Genomic DNA, 15198 nt, shown 5'->3' on the forward strand with positions numbered 1-15198 from the left:
GCCATCCTTTATTCCAGGTAAGCTGTTTGTTAGTATTCAACTATAATTTTAGTATTTGATAGATTTCATGTGACTGACTGTTTATTTCCTATCAGCTTGAACTGTTGCAAAAATGACACAATTGACTTTCTCGTGCAAAATGAGTGGTGGTGTTATTTTTTTTTCAAAGGGGGAAGGGGACAGGGAAAAGAATTCCCATGAATATAAAACTTATTATTTTCTGTGTTTAACATTTTTTAAAAATTAAGTTGTTTGTTTTTAACTAAAGAACCAACCAAACAGCACAGCTATGCAGCTTATGGGCCAAACACAATAGGTCCTCATAATTATTCTGTCAATTTTCAAATGAGCATCTATTCATCTTGCACCAGTACTTTCTGCCAAGATTGATGTCATCATCTCTTCCCCCACCCCACCCCGCTCAGTCTGTGGGGTGGGTGGTTGGTGGGCTTTTTTTGTGTTGCTGTATGTGAGAGAGAATGATGTTGGTTCTTGCATCTTTTTGCAAGCAGAAGTGAAATAGTTACCTACTACATTGAGTCTGGAGAGCTGATGGGAGTTGCTAATTTTTCCCCCTACTCCTTAGCTTTTAGCATGAGGGAAGCAGTATAGAATGAATGGAATCTACATACCTTGTGGCTGATCCTGCACTTTTTCTTTGGTGGAAATCCTACTCAACTCAACAGCAATTTGCCTGAATAAGGAATACAGGATCTGGTACCCATGGTATGTTCAGATTTTGAACAAAGAATTTATTTCAAAAAGTAGGAAATACTTGACTAAAACCTAGTTTTAGAAATGCATGTGTCTTTGTCTGGGTTTTTGTGGTTGTTTTTTTTTTTTTGTTGGGGGTGGGGGTGGGGGGGATATAAGAAGCTGCTGAGGAAACGTTGCCCTAAATAGCTTCAATAAAATTGAGGGCAAAGATTGCATTTGTTGAATTAGTGCTATTTGAGAAGCATGGTGTTTTGCTTTTAAAGATTTTCAGTTGTGGGTTTGCAGGATTTTTTGGTTTTGTTTGGGGGGGTGCTTTTTTTGGAGGAGGGAAGGAGCATCATGTAGAAAACACACTGGCGTGAAAGTATAAATTTTATGCCTGTATTTGTTTTTTAATGGCCTCATTTCAAATGTCTTAAAAAGTTTAATACCCTGGATTGAGTGTATGTAATAGTTACCAAAAATGAAAAAAAAAAAAAAGAAAAAATTGTGACATGCTTTTATCACTACTTTATTTTTCAAATAACATGTAAATATCGTAATCCATTGGATTTTGTTTTGCTAACCTGTTAATAAAAATTAGAAAGTCTTTTTTTTTTTTCCTTTTCCTAAAAATGTATACCTGGTATATTGTGGACACACATTTTTAGATGCATTGATATGTTGACTGTAATGATATAGAATCAAAAATAACATTTTTTTTTCATTGTTTAATTTATACAGAGGAATTTTTCAGAATTTGGCAGGAGGAAATAAATAGCAAAATGCTAACCCGCTGGCTTCAGCACTTGTATTTCCTGACTTTTAAATTACTGATTTCTGATGGGGAACAGGAGGAGAATGCTGAAGTGTTGTGCTTTTTTTTAAAAAAGGAAATGATAAAAACTGTTAGGGTATGTGGCAGGAGAGAGCATCTGCTCCATTAGGGGTATCTGGTCAAGGACTTTTTCAATGCAAGAATCATAGAATGGCTTAGGTTGGAAGGGACCTTAAAGATCATCTAATTCCAACCCCACCCCCCCCCCCCGCCATGGGCAGGGACACCTCCCACTAGACCAGGTTGCTCAAAGCCCCATCCAGCCTGGCCTTGAACACTTCCAGGGATAGGGCCTCCACAACTTTTTTGGGCAACCTGTTCCAGTGCCTCACCACCCTCATAGTGAAAAATTTCTTCCCGCTATCTAATCTAAATCTCCCCTCTTCCAGTGTGAAGCCATTACCCCTCGTCCTATCACTACATGCCCTTGTAAAAAGTTTTTTTTTCTCCAGCTTTCTTGTAAGCCCCCTCTAAGTACTGGAAGGCTGCTGTAAGGTCTCCCCGGAGCCTTCTCTTCTCCAGGCTGTCTTCATAGGAGAGGTGCTCCAGCCCTCTGATCATCTCCATGGACCTGCTCCAACAGGGCCGTGTCCTTCTTGTGCTGAGGACGCCAAAGCTGGACGCAGTACTCCAGGTGGGAGTCTGACCAGAACACAGTAGAGGGGCAGAATCACCTCCCTCGACCTGCTGGCCACACTGCTTTTGATGCAGCCCAGGATACGGTTGACCTTCTGGGCTGCAAGCATGCATTGCCGGCTCATGTTGAGCTTCTCATCCACCAACACCCCCAAGTCCTTCTCCTCAGGGCTGCTCTCAATCCATTCTCCGCCCAGCCTGTATTTGTGCTTGGGATTGCCCAGACCCATGTGTAGGACCTTGCACTTGGCCTGGTTGAACTTCATGAGGTTTGCACAGGTCCACCTCTCAAGCCTGTCCAGGTCCCTCTGGATGGCATCCCTTCCCTCCAGCGTGTCAACCGTGCCACACAGCTTGGTGTCGTTGGCAAACTTGCTGAGGGTGCACTCAATCCCACTATCCATGTCTCCGACAAAGATGTTGAACAGCACTGGTCCCAGTACTGACCCCTGAGGAACTCCACTCGTCACTGGTTTCCACTTGGACTTCGAGCCATTGACCACAACTCTTTGAGTGCGACCACCCAGCCAATTCCTTATCCACCAAATCCATGTCTCTCCAATTTAGAGACCAGGATGTCGCGCGGGACAGTGTCAAACGCTTTGCACAAATCCAGGTAGATGACATCTGTTGCTCTTCCCTTATCCACCAATGCTGTAACCCCGTCACAGAAGGCCACCAGATTTGTCAGGCATGACGTGCCCTTGGTGAAGCCATGTTGGCTGTCACCAATCACCTCCTTATTTTCCATTTGCCTTAGCAGAGATTCCAGGAGGATCTGCTCCATGATCTTGCTGGACACAGAGGTGAGACTGACCGGCCTGTAGTTCCCCGGGTCTTCCTTTTTTCCCTTTTTGAATATTGGGGTTATGTTTCCCCTTTTCCAGTCAGCGGGAACTTCACCAGACTGCCACAACTTTTCAAATATAATGGAGAGCGGCTTAGCAACTTCATCCGCCAGCTCCCTCAGGACCCACGGATGGATTTCATCAGGTCCCATGGACTTGTGTACCTTCAGATTCTCGTACTTGATCTTCACCTACAGTGGGTGGTTCTTCATTCTCACAGTCCCTGAATAATAAGACAAGGAGGAAGCCATAAACAATAACATACAGGGATACAAACCTGACTGACATGATAAGGGGGGCAATGACGAGAACGAAACATGGATGGTCAGTCACACAAAGTGATAAGCCTAATTCCCTTAGCATCAACTCATAGGGCAAGTGCTCCACCTCAGTGATCAGCTTAGGGACGTCCACTGAACTTGCTCCAATTTAGCAACATCTTCCTTGTATTGGGGGGGTGTGTGTGTGTGTGTGCGTGCAAAACTGGATGCAGTCTAACAAGTGCTGAGTAGAGGGGGATAAATCACTTCCCTCAGTCAGCTTGCTACGCTCCTCTTGATACAGACCAGGATACTGTTAACCTTCATCACTGCCAGGGCATACTGCTGACCTACATTTAGCTTACTGTCTTCCAGGTCCTCTTCAGCAGAGCTGCTCCCCAGCCAGTTACTCAGTCCCCAGCCTGTATCATTGCAAGGGGCTAAGTACTGTTGTATGCTGGGAATAGTACCTGTAGGTTAAAGCAAGTCAAACACTTTGCAGAATACAGTGGGCAGGAAGACACAGGGGCCATTCTGTAGCCATTATCACTTCACAGAATCACAGAATGGTAGGGGTTGGAAGGGACCTTCAGAAATCATCTTGTCCAACCCTCCTGCCAAAGCAGGGTCACCTAGAGCAGGCTGGATAGGAACACATCCAGGTGGGTTTTGATTATCTCCAGAGAAGGAGACTCCACAACCTCTCTGGGCAGCCTGTTCCAGTGCTCTGGCACCCTCAAAGGAAAGTAGTCTTTCCTCATGGTGAGATGGAATTTCCTGTGTTCCAGCTCATGCCCGTTGCCCCTCGTCCTCTCACTGGCAACCACTGAAAAGAGCCTGGCCCCATCCTCTTGACACCCGTCCTTTAAATATTTATAAGCATTGATAAGATCCTCTCTCAGTCCTCTCTTCTCCAGGCTAAACAGACCCAGGTCTCTCAGCCTTTCCTCATAAGAAAGGTGCTCCAGTCCCCTAATCATCTTTGTAGCCCTCTACTGGACTCTCTCCAGTAGTTATTCCTCCCCAGGTGCAGGACCCTACATTTGCCCTTGTTGAACCTCATTAGGTTCGTCTCTGCCCAGCTCTCCAGCCTGTCCAGGTCACACTGGATGGCAGCACAGCCCTCTGGAGTGTCAGCCAGCCCTCCCAGTTTGGTATCATCAGCAAACTTGCTGAGGCTACACTCTGTCCCCTCAGACAATATCAAAAGCCAAAAGGTAAATGTTGCACCCATCTTCATAAAGGGCAGGAAGGGGGTTCTGGGGAACAGATAGCCTCACTTTGGGCCCTGGGAAAATCATGGAGCGAGTCCTCTGGGAATCTTTTCCTGGGCATCAGAATAGTCATCCGTACTTGGCCAACCCAATGTCGTTTTGTTGTGGAAAGTATAGATCTGTGCAGGAGGAGAGAGCAATGGATGTTGTATACCTTGACTTTAGGAAGGCTTTTGATATTGTCTTCCATAGCATCTTTGTATACATATTGGGATGTTATGGTCTAGATGGGTGAGCTACTAAATGGACGAAAAGTTCAGTGGATGATCAGGCTCAAAGGATATTGTTTAATGGGTCATACTTTACCTAGAGGCCAGTTGTAGGTGGAGTACCTGCAGGGTCTATCCTAGGACCTGGACTGCGTAATGCCTCTTTTGCTGATCTGGTGGAGGTGACAGAATGCTCCTCATCAAATTCCTCCAGTCTGTCTAGGTCCCTCTGAATGGCAGCCCTACCCTTTAGCATGTCGACTGCAGTCCCTGAGTTTGGTGTCATCCACAAATTTGATGAACGTGCTTCTTCCGTGTCTTATTATTCAGGGACTGTGAGAATGAAGAACCACCCACTGTAGGTGAAGATCAAGTACGAGAATCTGAAGGTACACAAGTCCATGGGACCTGATGAAATCCATCCGTGGGTCCTGAGGGAGCTGGCGGATGAAGTTGCTAAGCCGCTCTCCATTATATTTGAAAAGTTGTGGCAGTCTGGTGAAGTTCCCGCTGACTGGAAAAGGGGAAACATAACCCCAATATTCAAAAAGGGAAAAAAGGAAGACCCGGGGAACTACAGGCCGGTCAGTCTCACCTCTGTGTCCAGCAAGATCATGGAGCAGATCCTCCTGGAATCTCTGCTAAGGCAAATGGAAAATAAGGAGGTGATTGGTGACAGCCAACATGGCTTCACCAAGGGCACGTCATGCCTGACAAATCTGGTGGCCTTCTGTGACGGGGTTACAGCATTGGTGGATAAGGGAAGAGCAACAGATGTCATCTACCTGGATTTGTGCAAAGCGTTTGACACTGTCCCGCGCGACATCCTGGTCTCTAAATTGGAGAGACATGGATTTGGTGGATAAGGAATTGGCTGGGTGGTCGCACTCAAAGAGTTGTGGTCAATGGCTCGAAGTCCAAGTGGAAACCAGTGACGAGTGGAGTTCCTCAGGGGTCAGTACTGGGACCAGTGCTGTTCAACATCTTTGTCGGAGACATGGATAGTGGGATTGAGTGCACCCTCAGCAAGTTTGCCAACGACACCAAGCTGTGTGGCACGGTTGACACGCTGGAGGGAAGGGATGCCATCCAGAGGGACCTGGACAGGCTTGAGAGGTGGACCTGTGCAAACCTCATGAAGTTCAACCAGGCCAAGTGCAAGGTCCTACACATGGGTCTGGGCAATCCCAAGCACAAATACAGGCTGGGCGGAGAATGGATTGAGAGCAGCCCTGAGGAGAAGGACTTGGGGGTGTTGGTGGATGAGAAGCTCAACATGAGCCGGCAATGCATGCTTGCAGCCCAGAAGGTCAACCGTATCCTGGGCTGCATCAAAAGCAGTGTGGCCAGCAGGTCGAGGGAGGTGATTCTGCCCCTCTACTGTGTTCTGGTCAGACTCCCACCTGGAGTACTGCGTCCAGCTTTGGCGTCCTCAGCACAAGAAGGACACGGCCCTGTTGGAGCAGGTCCATGGAGATGATCAGAGGGCTGGAGCACCTCTCCTATGAAGACAGCCTGGAGAAGAGAAGGCTCCGGGGAGACCTTACAGCAGCCTTCCAGTACTTAGAGGGGGCTTACAAGAAAGCTGGAGAAAAAAAAACTTTTTACAAGGGCATGTAGTGATAGGACGAGGGGTAATGGCTTCACACTGGAAGAGGGGAGATTTAGATTAGATAGCGGGAAGAAATTTTTCACTATGAGGGTGGTGAGGCACTGGAACAGGTTGCCCAAAAAAGTTGTGGAGGCCCTATCCCTGGAAGTGTTCAAGGCCAGGCTGGATGGGGCTTTGAGCAACCTGGTCTAGTGGGAGGTGTCCCTGCCCATGGCGGGGGGGGGGGGTGGGGTTGGAATTAGATGATCTTTAAGGTCCCTTCCAACCTAAGCCATTCTATGATTCTTGCATTGAAAAAGTCCTTGACCAGATACCCCTAATGGAGCAGATGCTCTCTCCTGCCACATACCCTAACAGTTTTTATTCATTTCCTTTTTTAAAAAAAAAGCACAACACTTCAGCATTCTCCTCCTGTTCCCCATCAGAAATCAGTAATTTAAAAGTCAGGAAATACCAAGTGCTGAAGCCAGCGGGTTAGCATTTTGCTATTTATTTCCTCCTGCCAAATTCTGAAAAATTCCTCTGTATAAATTAAACAATGAAAAAAAATGTTATTTTTGATTCTATATCATTACAGTCAACATATCAATGCATCTAAAAATGTGTGTCCACAATATACCAGGTATACATTTTTAGGAAAAGGAAAAAAAAAAAAAGACTTTCTAATTTTTATTAACAGGTTAGCAAAACAAAATCCAATGGATTACGATATTTACATGTTATTTGAAAAATAAAGTAGTGATAAAAGCATGTCACAATTTTTTCTTTTTTTTTTTTTTTCATTTTTGGTAACTATTACATACACTCAATCCAGGTATTAAACTTTTTAAAGACATTTGAAATGAGGCCAATTAAAAAACAAATACAGGCATAAAATTTATACTTTTCACGCCAGTGTGTTTTCTACATGATGCTCCTTCCCTCCTCCAAAAAAAGCACCCCCCCAAACAAAACCAAAAAATCCTGCAAACCCACAACTGAAAAATCTTTAAAAGCAAAACACCATGCTTCTCAAATAGCACTAATTCAACAAATGCAATCTTTGCCCTCAATTTTATTTGAAGCTATTTAGGGCAACGTTTCCTCAGCAGCTTCTTTATATCCCCCCCACCCCCACCCCCAACAAAAAAAAAAAACAACCACAAAAACCCAAGACAAAGACACATGCATTTCTAAAACTAGGTTTTAGTCAAGTATTTCCTACTTTTTGGAAATAAATTCTTTGTTCAAAATCTGAACATACCATGGGTACCAGATCCTGTATTCCTTATTCAGGCAAAATTGCTGTTGAGTTGAGTAGGATTTCCACCAAAGAAAAAGTGCAGGATCAGCCACAAGGTATGTAGATTCCCATTCATTCTATACTGCTTCCCTCATGCTAAAAGCTAAGGAGTAGGGGGAAAAATTAGCAACTCCCATCAGCTCTCCAGACTCAATGTAGTAGGTAACTATTTCACTTCTGCTTGCAAAAAGATGCAAGAACCAACATCATTCTCTCTCACAATACAGCAACACAAAAAAAGCCCACCAACCCACCCCACCCCACAGACTGAGCGGGGTGGGGTGGGGGAAGAGATGATGACATCAATCTTGGCAGAAAGTACTGGTGCAAGATGAATAGATGCTCATTTGAAAATTGACAGAATAATTATGAGGACCTATGTGTTTGGCCCATAAGCTGCATAGCTGTGCTGTTTGGTTGGTTCTTTAGTTAAAAACAAACAACTTAATTTTTAAAAAATGTTAAACACAGAAATAATAAGTTTTATATTCATGGGAATTCTTTTCCCTGTCCCCTTCCCCCTTTGGAAAAAAAAATAACACCACCACTCATTTTGCACGAGAAAGTCAATTGTGTCATTTTTGCAACAGTTCAAGCTGATAGGAAATAAACAGTCAGTCACATGAAATCTATCAAATACTAAAATTATAGTTGAATACTAACAAACAGCTTACCTGGAATAAAGGATGGCAATTCACAAACCATTATCTAGAAATTAAAGACACTCTCTCTCTTTTTTTAAATTTTTTTTTTTTATTTACTAAAATAATTAAAAAAAAATCACAGTATTTTAAGAAATAAAATCCACAGTGGGATTTTAAGCACAACTTGTTTTCCTCTCTTTAAAACTTTGTTTCTTCCTCCTTTCACCACCTTGCCCAGCAGTGTCTCTACTTAAATCATAATGACAACAGGCAGTACTAACAAATGCAGAGATGTCCCTTTGTTAATTTTGAGGTATTAGGAAACAGGTGGCTGTTTTAAGCAAAGCAGTTTCTGTCTTGTTTTTGTTTTCATTTCTAAAGCAGTTGCATTCAGTCTGGAAAATCATAATGTATTGAAATTAGAAAAAACGCACCAAAATTTGTGTGTTGAAAAGTTACATCACCCCCCAACCATGCTTGTTATGCTTCTGTTTGCAAACAATACAAGTCTCCACTGCAAAGCACATTGTGTAATGTAGAGACACAGGGAGTTGTTTCATTAGTCCAATATGAATGCAACTTCCCATTGTCAAGATCCAGAAGAAAAGATGCAGTGATATAATGGAACCACTTATTCCATCATTTAAATAACTTTAATATACACACACTCACATAGGTACCAGTGCTTTGAAAATAGATCATTCATTCCTAAAAGCAGCTTTGTTTCTTCCTTCTGCCCACCCCACCTGCCCATCCCTTCCCATTCACCACTGTTCAAGTAAGTTGATTAAAATCACATCAAATTTTTATTCATTTTTGGCCTCTGAGGTCTCTTGGAGAGGTTTGTCAGCAGCTACAACACTGACTGTAGTTTCACTGTTGTGGGACAAGTCCACCACCATTTTCTCAGTGCTTTCTTTTTCTTCTACTGTCAGTGTATTAACAGTCTTTTCTGTGTTCTCCTTCAGTTTGCTGTCCTCTCTGGTCCCTTGCTTACTTTCATTCAGAGCCCTGAAAATCCAAGCAGCAGAAAATGGAAATCTTTACAATCCAAACATGCTTTGGATACAAGGAAATAGGGAGAGCAATTCTCCCAAACAATTAACAAATCAATAAATCTTATTAAAGCTTGCAACATTTCAAGTAACTTTATTTAAACAGACAAGAAATAATACTTTCTCTTACCCTTTATCCCTCCGCAGCCTAGCTACAAAATTACATTCAAATGTCTTCCACATGCCAGTAATCCTGGCTGATATCTCCTCTTTGAAGAAGTAGTCAGCAAAGACATCTGTTCTATTGAAGGAAAATTAATGTTCCAGAGATGCCTATTATTTCACAGCATGGACTAACATTTATGAGCATGAAAGGAAAAGATCTTTGCTATTAACTTCACTGTGTACTTTTTGGAGAGAGCACGCTTATTGATATTTTTCTTCACTTGAAGCCCTTAACACTTCTCTGTACATAATTCTTTGCACTGGAACTCCTAGTTGCAAGCACGCTAAAGAGAAATAATAAGGAAGAGAAAAAGCCAAAAGAAACACAGATTTGATATAATTTGCTGCCTTTTCCATAGAATCATAGAATCTTCTAGGTTGGAAGGGACCTTTCAGATCATCGAGTCCAACTATTAACCTAACACTGTCAAGTCCACCACTAAACCATGTCCCTCAGCACCACGTCTACCCGTCTTTTAAATACCTCCAGGGATGGCAATTCAACCACTTCCCTGGGCAGCCTGTTCCAATGTTTGATAACCCTCTCTGTGGAGAAATTTTTCCTGATATCCAATCTAAACCTCCCCTGGCGCAACTTGAGGCCGTTTCCCCCTGTCCTATCGCTTGTTACTTGGGAGAAGAGGCCGACCCCCACCTCGTTACAACCTCCTTTCAGGTAGTTGTAGAGAACAATAAGGTCTCCCCTCAGCCTCTTTTTCTCCAGGCTGAACAACCCCAGTTCCCTCAGCCGCTCATCATAAGACTTGTGCTCTAGACCCCTCACCAGCTTTGTTGCCCTTCTCTGGACATGCTCAATGTCTTTCTTGTAGTGGCAAGCAAACATCAACAATAGACTCAAGTAATGTTAATTTTGGACCAACGAACTGGTATTCACCTTGAAATGATGTTTAAGCTTTAGGATCATAGTAAAGAACATTTATGGGCCACATTTGGATTTGATAACACTAGATTTTTAACTCCCAAACAGAGGGAATTTCTGGAATGATCTGTATTCCGGAAACCCTTGTCCATCTGTAGATAAAAGTTTTTTTCAGTTTGAGGTCTGATCTAGACCTGAAACTGGAAGGGTGTTTGGACATATGGAGATACTCAGGAACATGTTTAGAAACAACAGTTACCTTAGATTTCTGGGTTCCTGGGTCAAACAGGATGGACAGAAGCATCTAGTTGAGTAAATATATCTGATAATTGCATCCAACAATGTTTGTGTTAGACAGAATTCTTCCCTTGTTAGAATAATCTGTCGTATCCCCATGTTTGCTTTCATTACAGGTTTTTTGGGGGAGGAATGGATGGGGAGATGCACAAAGATCAACTGTTACATTTGGCTTTTATGCAAAGGAGTCTGCAAACCAACTTACATGCCATGCCTCAGCACATGTCGTTCCCACTCAGAGCCCTCTGTAAATGATCGGCCACAGAACTCACATGGAAAGCGCTTCTCTGGAGCTCCACTGTCAGGATACATCATGGACTCTGGGAAAGAACAAAATTATCTGCAGATTCATGAGCATTGGGGCAAGAAGGGACCTTTATGATTATATGCTGATCTTCCCTGCTGCCCTTCAGGGAGGAAAAAATATCCCAAAGCAGCAAAAGATTTTCCTTTAAAAAAGTAGATATTTCTGAAATTGTCCTCCTGTGGGAAAATAACGGAAGATTGGCAAGGAGGACTGTAAACACAAGTGACTTGCAGCTGAGGTGTAGAAAAACACATATATGACACTAATCGTTGTTTAGTCTTGTGTGCTTGACTAGTAGAACATCTGCACTTAGATAACATAGGCCTGTGATAGACTCAGAGGCACCTTATCGAACGTGCTTGAGATTCCTGCCCTGCTGTCGGAAAGATCAAAGCACAGTGGAAAACTACTCCTGCTTGAATCACTGATATACAGGCGAGAACAGCAGGTTCGAAAACACTCTCTAGCAAGGACCGAGCTCCGCGGTGCCTGCGTTCCCACTTGCGTGCCTCTGCCCAGGTGCTGCTTTGGAGATCCCCCGGTTCGCGAGGTATCGAGATTAAATTTACTCTTTGCGTTTCATCCATGGTTTTGTGGTTGTTCCTGCGTCCTGCCTGTGTCGGCCCACACACCTCCCTATCCTAGAAATGCAAGGTGTGAAAATTCTATAACCACCACTATGAGAAAAGGTCAATTAGCTACAATATGGAAATGGAGGCGGGGGGAGGGGGGGGAAGGGACTTTCAAAATAATGGAGTGCTTCCCACTTAGACACCTACATGAACAGCCAACATTTTGTATTAATACCTAAAAGTGAACTGAGGTTCCCTGAAGTGTCCAGGATTTCAAGAAGCTACAGAGCCATCCTGAAAAGTCACAACACACGTTGCAGCTGAAAAATCCCATCCTCCATCTTGTCTGCTATATCTATTTGCAGAGATGTTTTATTGCTCCCTGTATTTGAACAAGTGAAGAGATTGTGGGATTTTACATCAAAACCAGCACTGAGAGTTTAGTGTGGAAATAGCTTGAAAGCAAAACCAAAAGAGAACACTTGAGTCAATATGTAATTTTCAAATCAGCGGTGCAAATCTTAGGCAACGGAGACTTGGTATACTTGGCATCTGATACTCATAAGAAATTGTCATCCCCTCAACATAAAGTCTCATGAATAAGAGAATATCACTGAAAGGATGGTATCTTAACTGCACAGGTGTTTCATCTGATCCTAATAATGTATACAAAACATTTAGGGCCTCATTTGCAGAAGTGTCAAGTACCTAGCTTTACATCCAAAGTCACTGGCAGCTGAGGGGACAGCATTTCTGAAAGCCAATCTCCATGTGAAAAGAGCCAGCTTTAACAAAAGATTAAACATTGTCTAATAAATTAAGATCACCACATAAGCCTTTAAAAATAATTGCATGGACCATCTCGCTTCATTCTTTTCAATGGAAATGAGACAGCATATACTCAGAGTGATGTACTTAGAAAATGGAACCTTTCATTGAGCAAGAGCGAAGTGCTGTAAAAAGGTTACAAGGCCTTGCAAAACAGGATACTTTGTATAAACAATGCATGCCTTGCTAATGAATATACCCTTGAAGAGGAGGCGCCAAAGCTGGATGCAAAAAAGCATGAAGTCAGCAAAAGTCAGTTGTAACTAAGGGAAAGGTAAAGGTGGCAGCGGGAGATCTCGACCGCCGACTCAATTAGAGACCCAGTAGACTTACTCCCCCCAGTGTATTGGAGCACGCGCACATCAATTAAAGGCCACTGCAACTTTAAACGAAAGCGAGGAACAATACCAACCAATATAAATTGCTAAGATAAGGTACTAACCAATAATCATAACTAAAGGCATGTACTTCTGTGTTTTGAATTGTATAAATGTACCGAAGATTTTGTGAACCGGTGTGCTAGCTTTGTGGAATACCACCTAGCACCTACATCTGCGCAAATATGCAATAATAAAATACCTCTGCTCTGTGTGCACATTGGCATCTTGCACACCGGGTAAACGACCCCACTTTTGGGACAACAAGAGCATTAATTTCTTAGCAGGAATTATCTTAAGTAAGAAATCAACAGTATGTCTTTCTGACTCCTCCCGAATTACATAATGAAAGAAAAGGGATTTTGGTTCATTTTAGTTCTTATATCTACTCACTTGGTTTCTTCACTCTCAAATTTACTCCATTAGAGATCAACCTATAAACTCAGAACTGCCCGTGCTCACTTTTCTTCTCCATATGTTAAATTTTGAAAAAGTATTTTTGCTACATGTTTCCCACTGGTTGCCCTTTATTAAAGTTCTAGATCCCTTCCATCTAGAAGAAAAAAACTTATTTCATATTTCTTAGTATCAGTGATTTACTATGTGGTCAAACACCAACAAAGCAAGGTCCCCTCCTGATATGAGCAACAGAAAGAAAGTCAATGCCATGGGCTCCATTTACATCTGGATCCGACTCCTACAGTTAATACCATATACATGGTCCAAATTTATAAATACCACTGAAACACATTGCCCTTGTACCATGACTAATCCAACACCTGCGGAGGGTAGAAGTTTTGGAGGTGACAGCTGCTCTTCTCTACAAGAACAAATTCAGAGTACAGTATACAATAGGAAATTTATTCTAGGACTGTGCAAACATGATAGAGCCTATTTTGCTCAAATGAATAGGGAGATTTTATAATTCCCATTAACAAGCACTACCCTAATAATTCTGCTGTCCCTTCTGAATGCATTATATGTTCCCACCTACTTCCCCATGAGTCCCTGATTAGTTTGGTTTCTTGGACTGTGAATTCAGACTGCCTCCCAGAAAGAGTAATCAGGCCATGCACTTACCTGGAGTCTACAAAAGAGGGGCAACATATTGCCTAGACACCTGACTTGCATTTGATTTTCCTGCATTACACACACAAACACACATGCACACTTATTTTTATCTACTGCAGAAAAGAAAAGCCGAGAAAAAGATTCGGGTTTCCTTTAAAAGTAAGATATAAAGGTCAGTAGAGATAGACAGTCCCTCTTGGATGCAACTTCTAGCAAGAACAGCTACTCTTTTCCTAGAGTATCTCAGATGAATAACTTAATCCTTTTCCACGTGCATCTTCTTCTTTCTAGGTCCAAATATTTTCTTTTGTCCTTTACCGGCAACCAACCCTTCCTTTCCTTTCTGTACTGGGTTTGGCTGGAATAAAGTTTTCTTCATAGTAGCCCATATGGTGCTGTGTTTTGGATTTGTGCTACAGGGATTTTTTTAGTTATTGCTAAGCAGCGCTTACACAGCGTCAAGGCCTTCTCTGCTTCTCACGCTGCCCTGCCAGTGAGCAGGCTGGGGGATGCACAAGAAGTTGGGAGGGGACACAGCTGGGACAGCTGACCCCAGCTAACGAAAGGGATATCCCACACCATATGATGTCATGCTCAGCAATAAAAGGTTTGGGAAGAAGAAGGAAGGGGGGGAACAACGTTCAGAGTTATGGCATTTTGTCTTCCCAAGTTACCGTTATGCGTGATGGAGCCCTGCTTTTTAGGAGATGGCTAAACATCTGTCTGCTGATGGGAAGTAGTGAATTAATTCCTTATTTTGCTTTGCTTGTGTGTGCGGCTTTTGCTTTCCCTATTAAACTGTCTTCATCTCAACTCACAATATTTCTCGCTTTTACCCTCCCGATTCTCTTCCCCCATCCCGCTGCAGAGGGAGCAAGTGAGCAGCTGTGTGGGGTTTAGCTGCCCACTGGAGTTAACCCACAACACCTTCCCAACTGACACAGCAGTTCAGCTCTGCTAAGATGGCATGCCCAACTCCTCCTTCTCCAAGGAAGAGCAATGATTCTTTGGTCCAGCATCCCAACAGCCCATTCTTTGCAACAATGTAGCTAAGTATAGCAGACATCAGTCTTAAGCTATCAATCTAGCCCACAGCTTGACTCACAGGAAGAAATCCTGTCTCTGCTGAAGTCATGGACTTCAGAGAGTTGAGCTAGCATTTCCTCCTAGATACTCAGAGACTGAAGATACACTCTAGGCAAATCCCACCTCCTGGTAACACCATGAAGGCTAAAATCAGCAAAAGCATCCAAGTGGTATAAGTCATTACAGTTTGGTGCAGTTTGAAAGCTGTGACAACATTAGCTACCTGCTGTTACAGGCAATATTTACGAGCATGGCTATAGT

The 15198-nt window shown here is 43.0% G+C and overlaps 1 protein-coding gene across 1 annotated transcript in view; it reads right to left on the reverse strand.

The window, feature by feature from the left end:
* Positions 1 to 8414: 8414 nt before the first annotated feature.
* Positions 8415 to 15198, reverse strand: part of LOC141476796 (zinc finger protein 462-like) — a 194196-nt gene continuing 187412 nt past the window's right edge. Inside the window, exons 7-8 of the mRNA XM_074165598.1 lie at positions 10902 to 11016; positions 8415 to 9310 (exon numbers count right to left, since the gene is read on the reverse strand). Coding sequence (XP_074021699.1) covers positions 9106 to 9310; positions 10902 to 11016 — 320 coding nt within the window. The 3' untranslated portion in view covers positions 8415 to 9105. The remainder of the gene's footprint in view (positions 9311 to 10901; positions 11017 to 15198) is intronic.

The sequence above is a fragment of the Numenius arquata genome, chromosome W (assembly GCF_964106895.1).
Source record: "Numenius arquata chromosome W, bNumArq3.hap1.1, whole genome shotgun sequence".
Classification (NCBI taxonomy): domain Eukaryota; kingdom Metazoa; phylum Chordata; class Aves; order Charadriiformes; family Scolopacidae; genus Numenius; species Numenius arquata.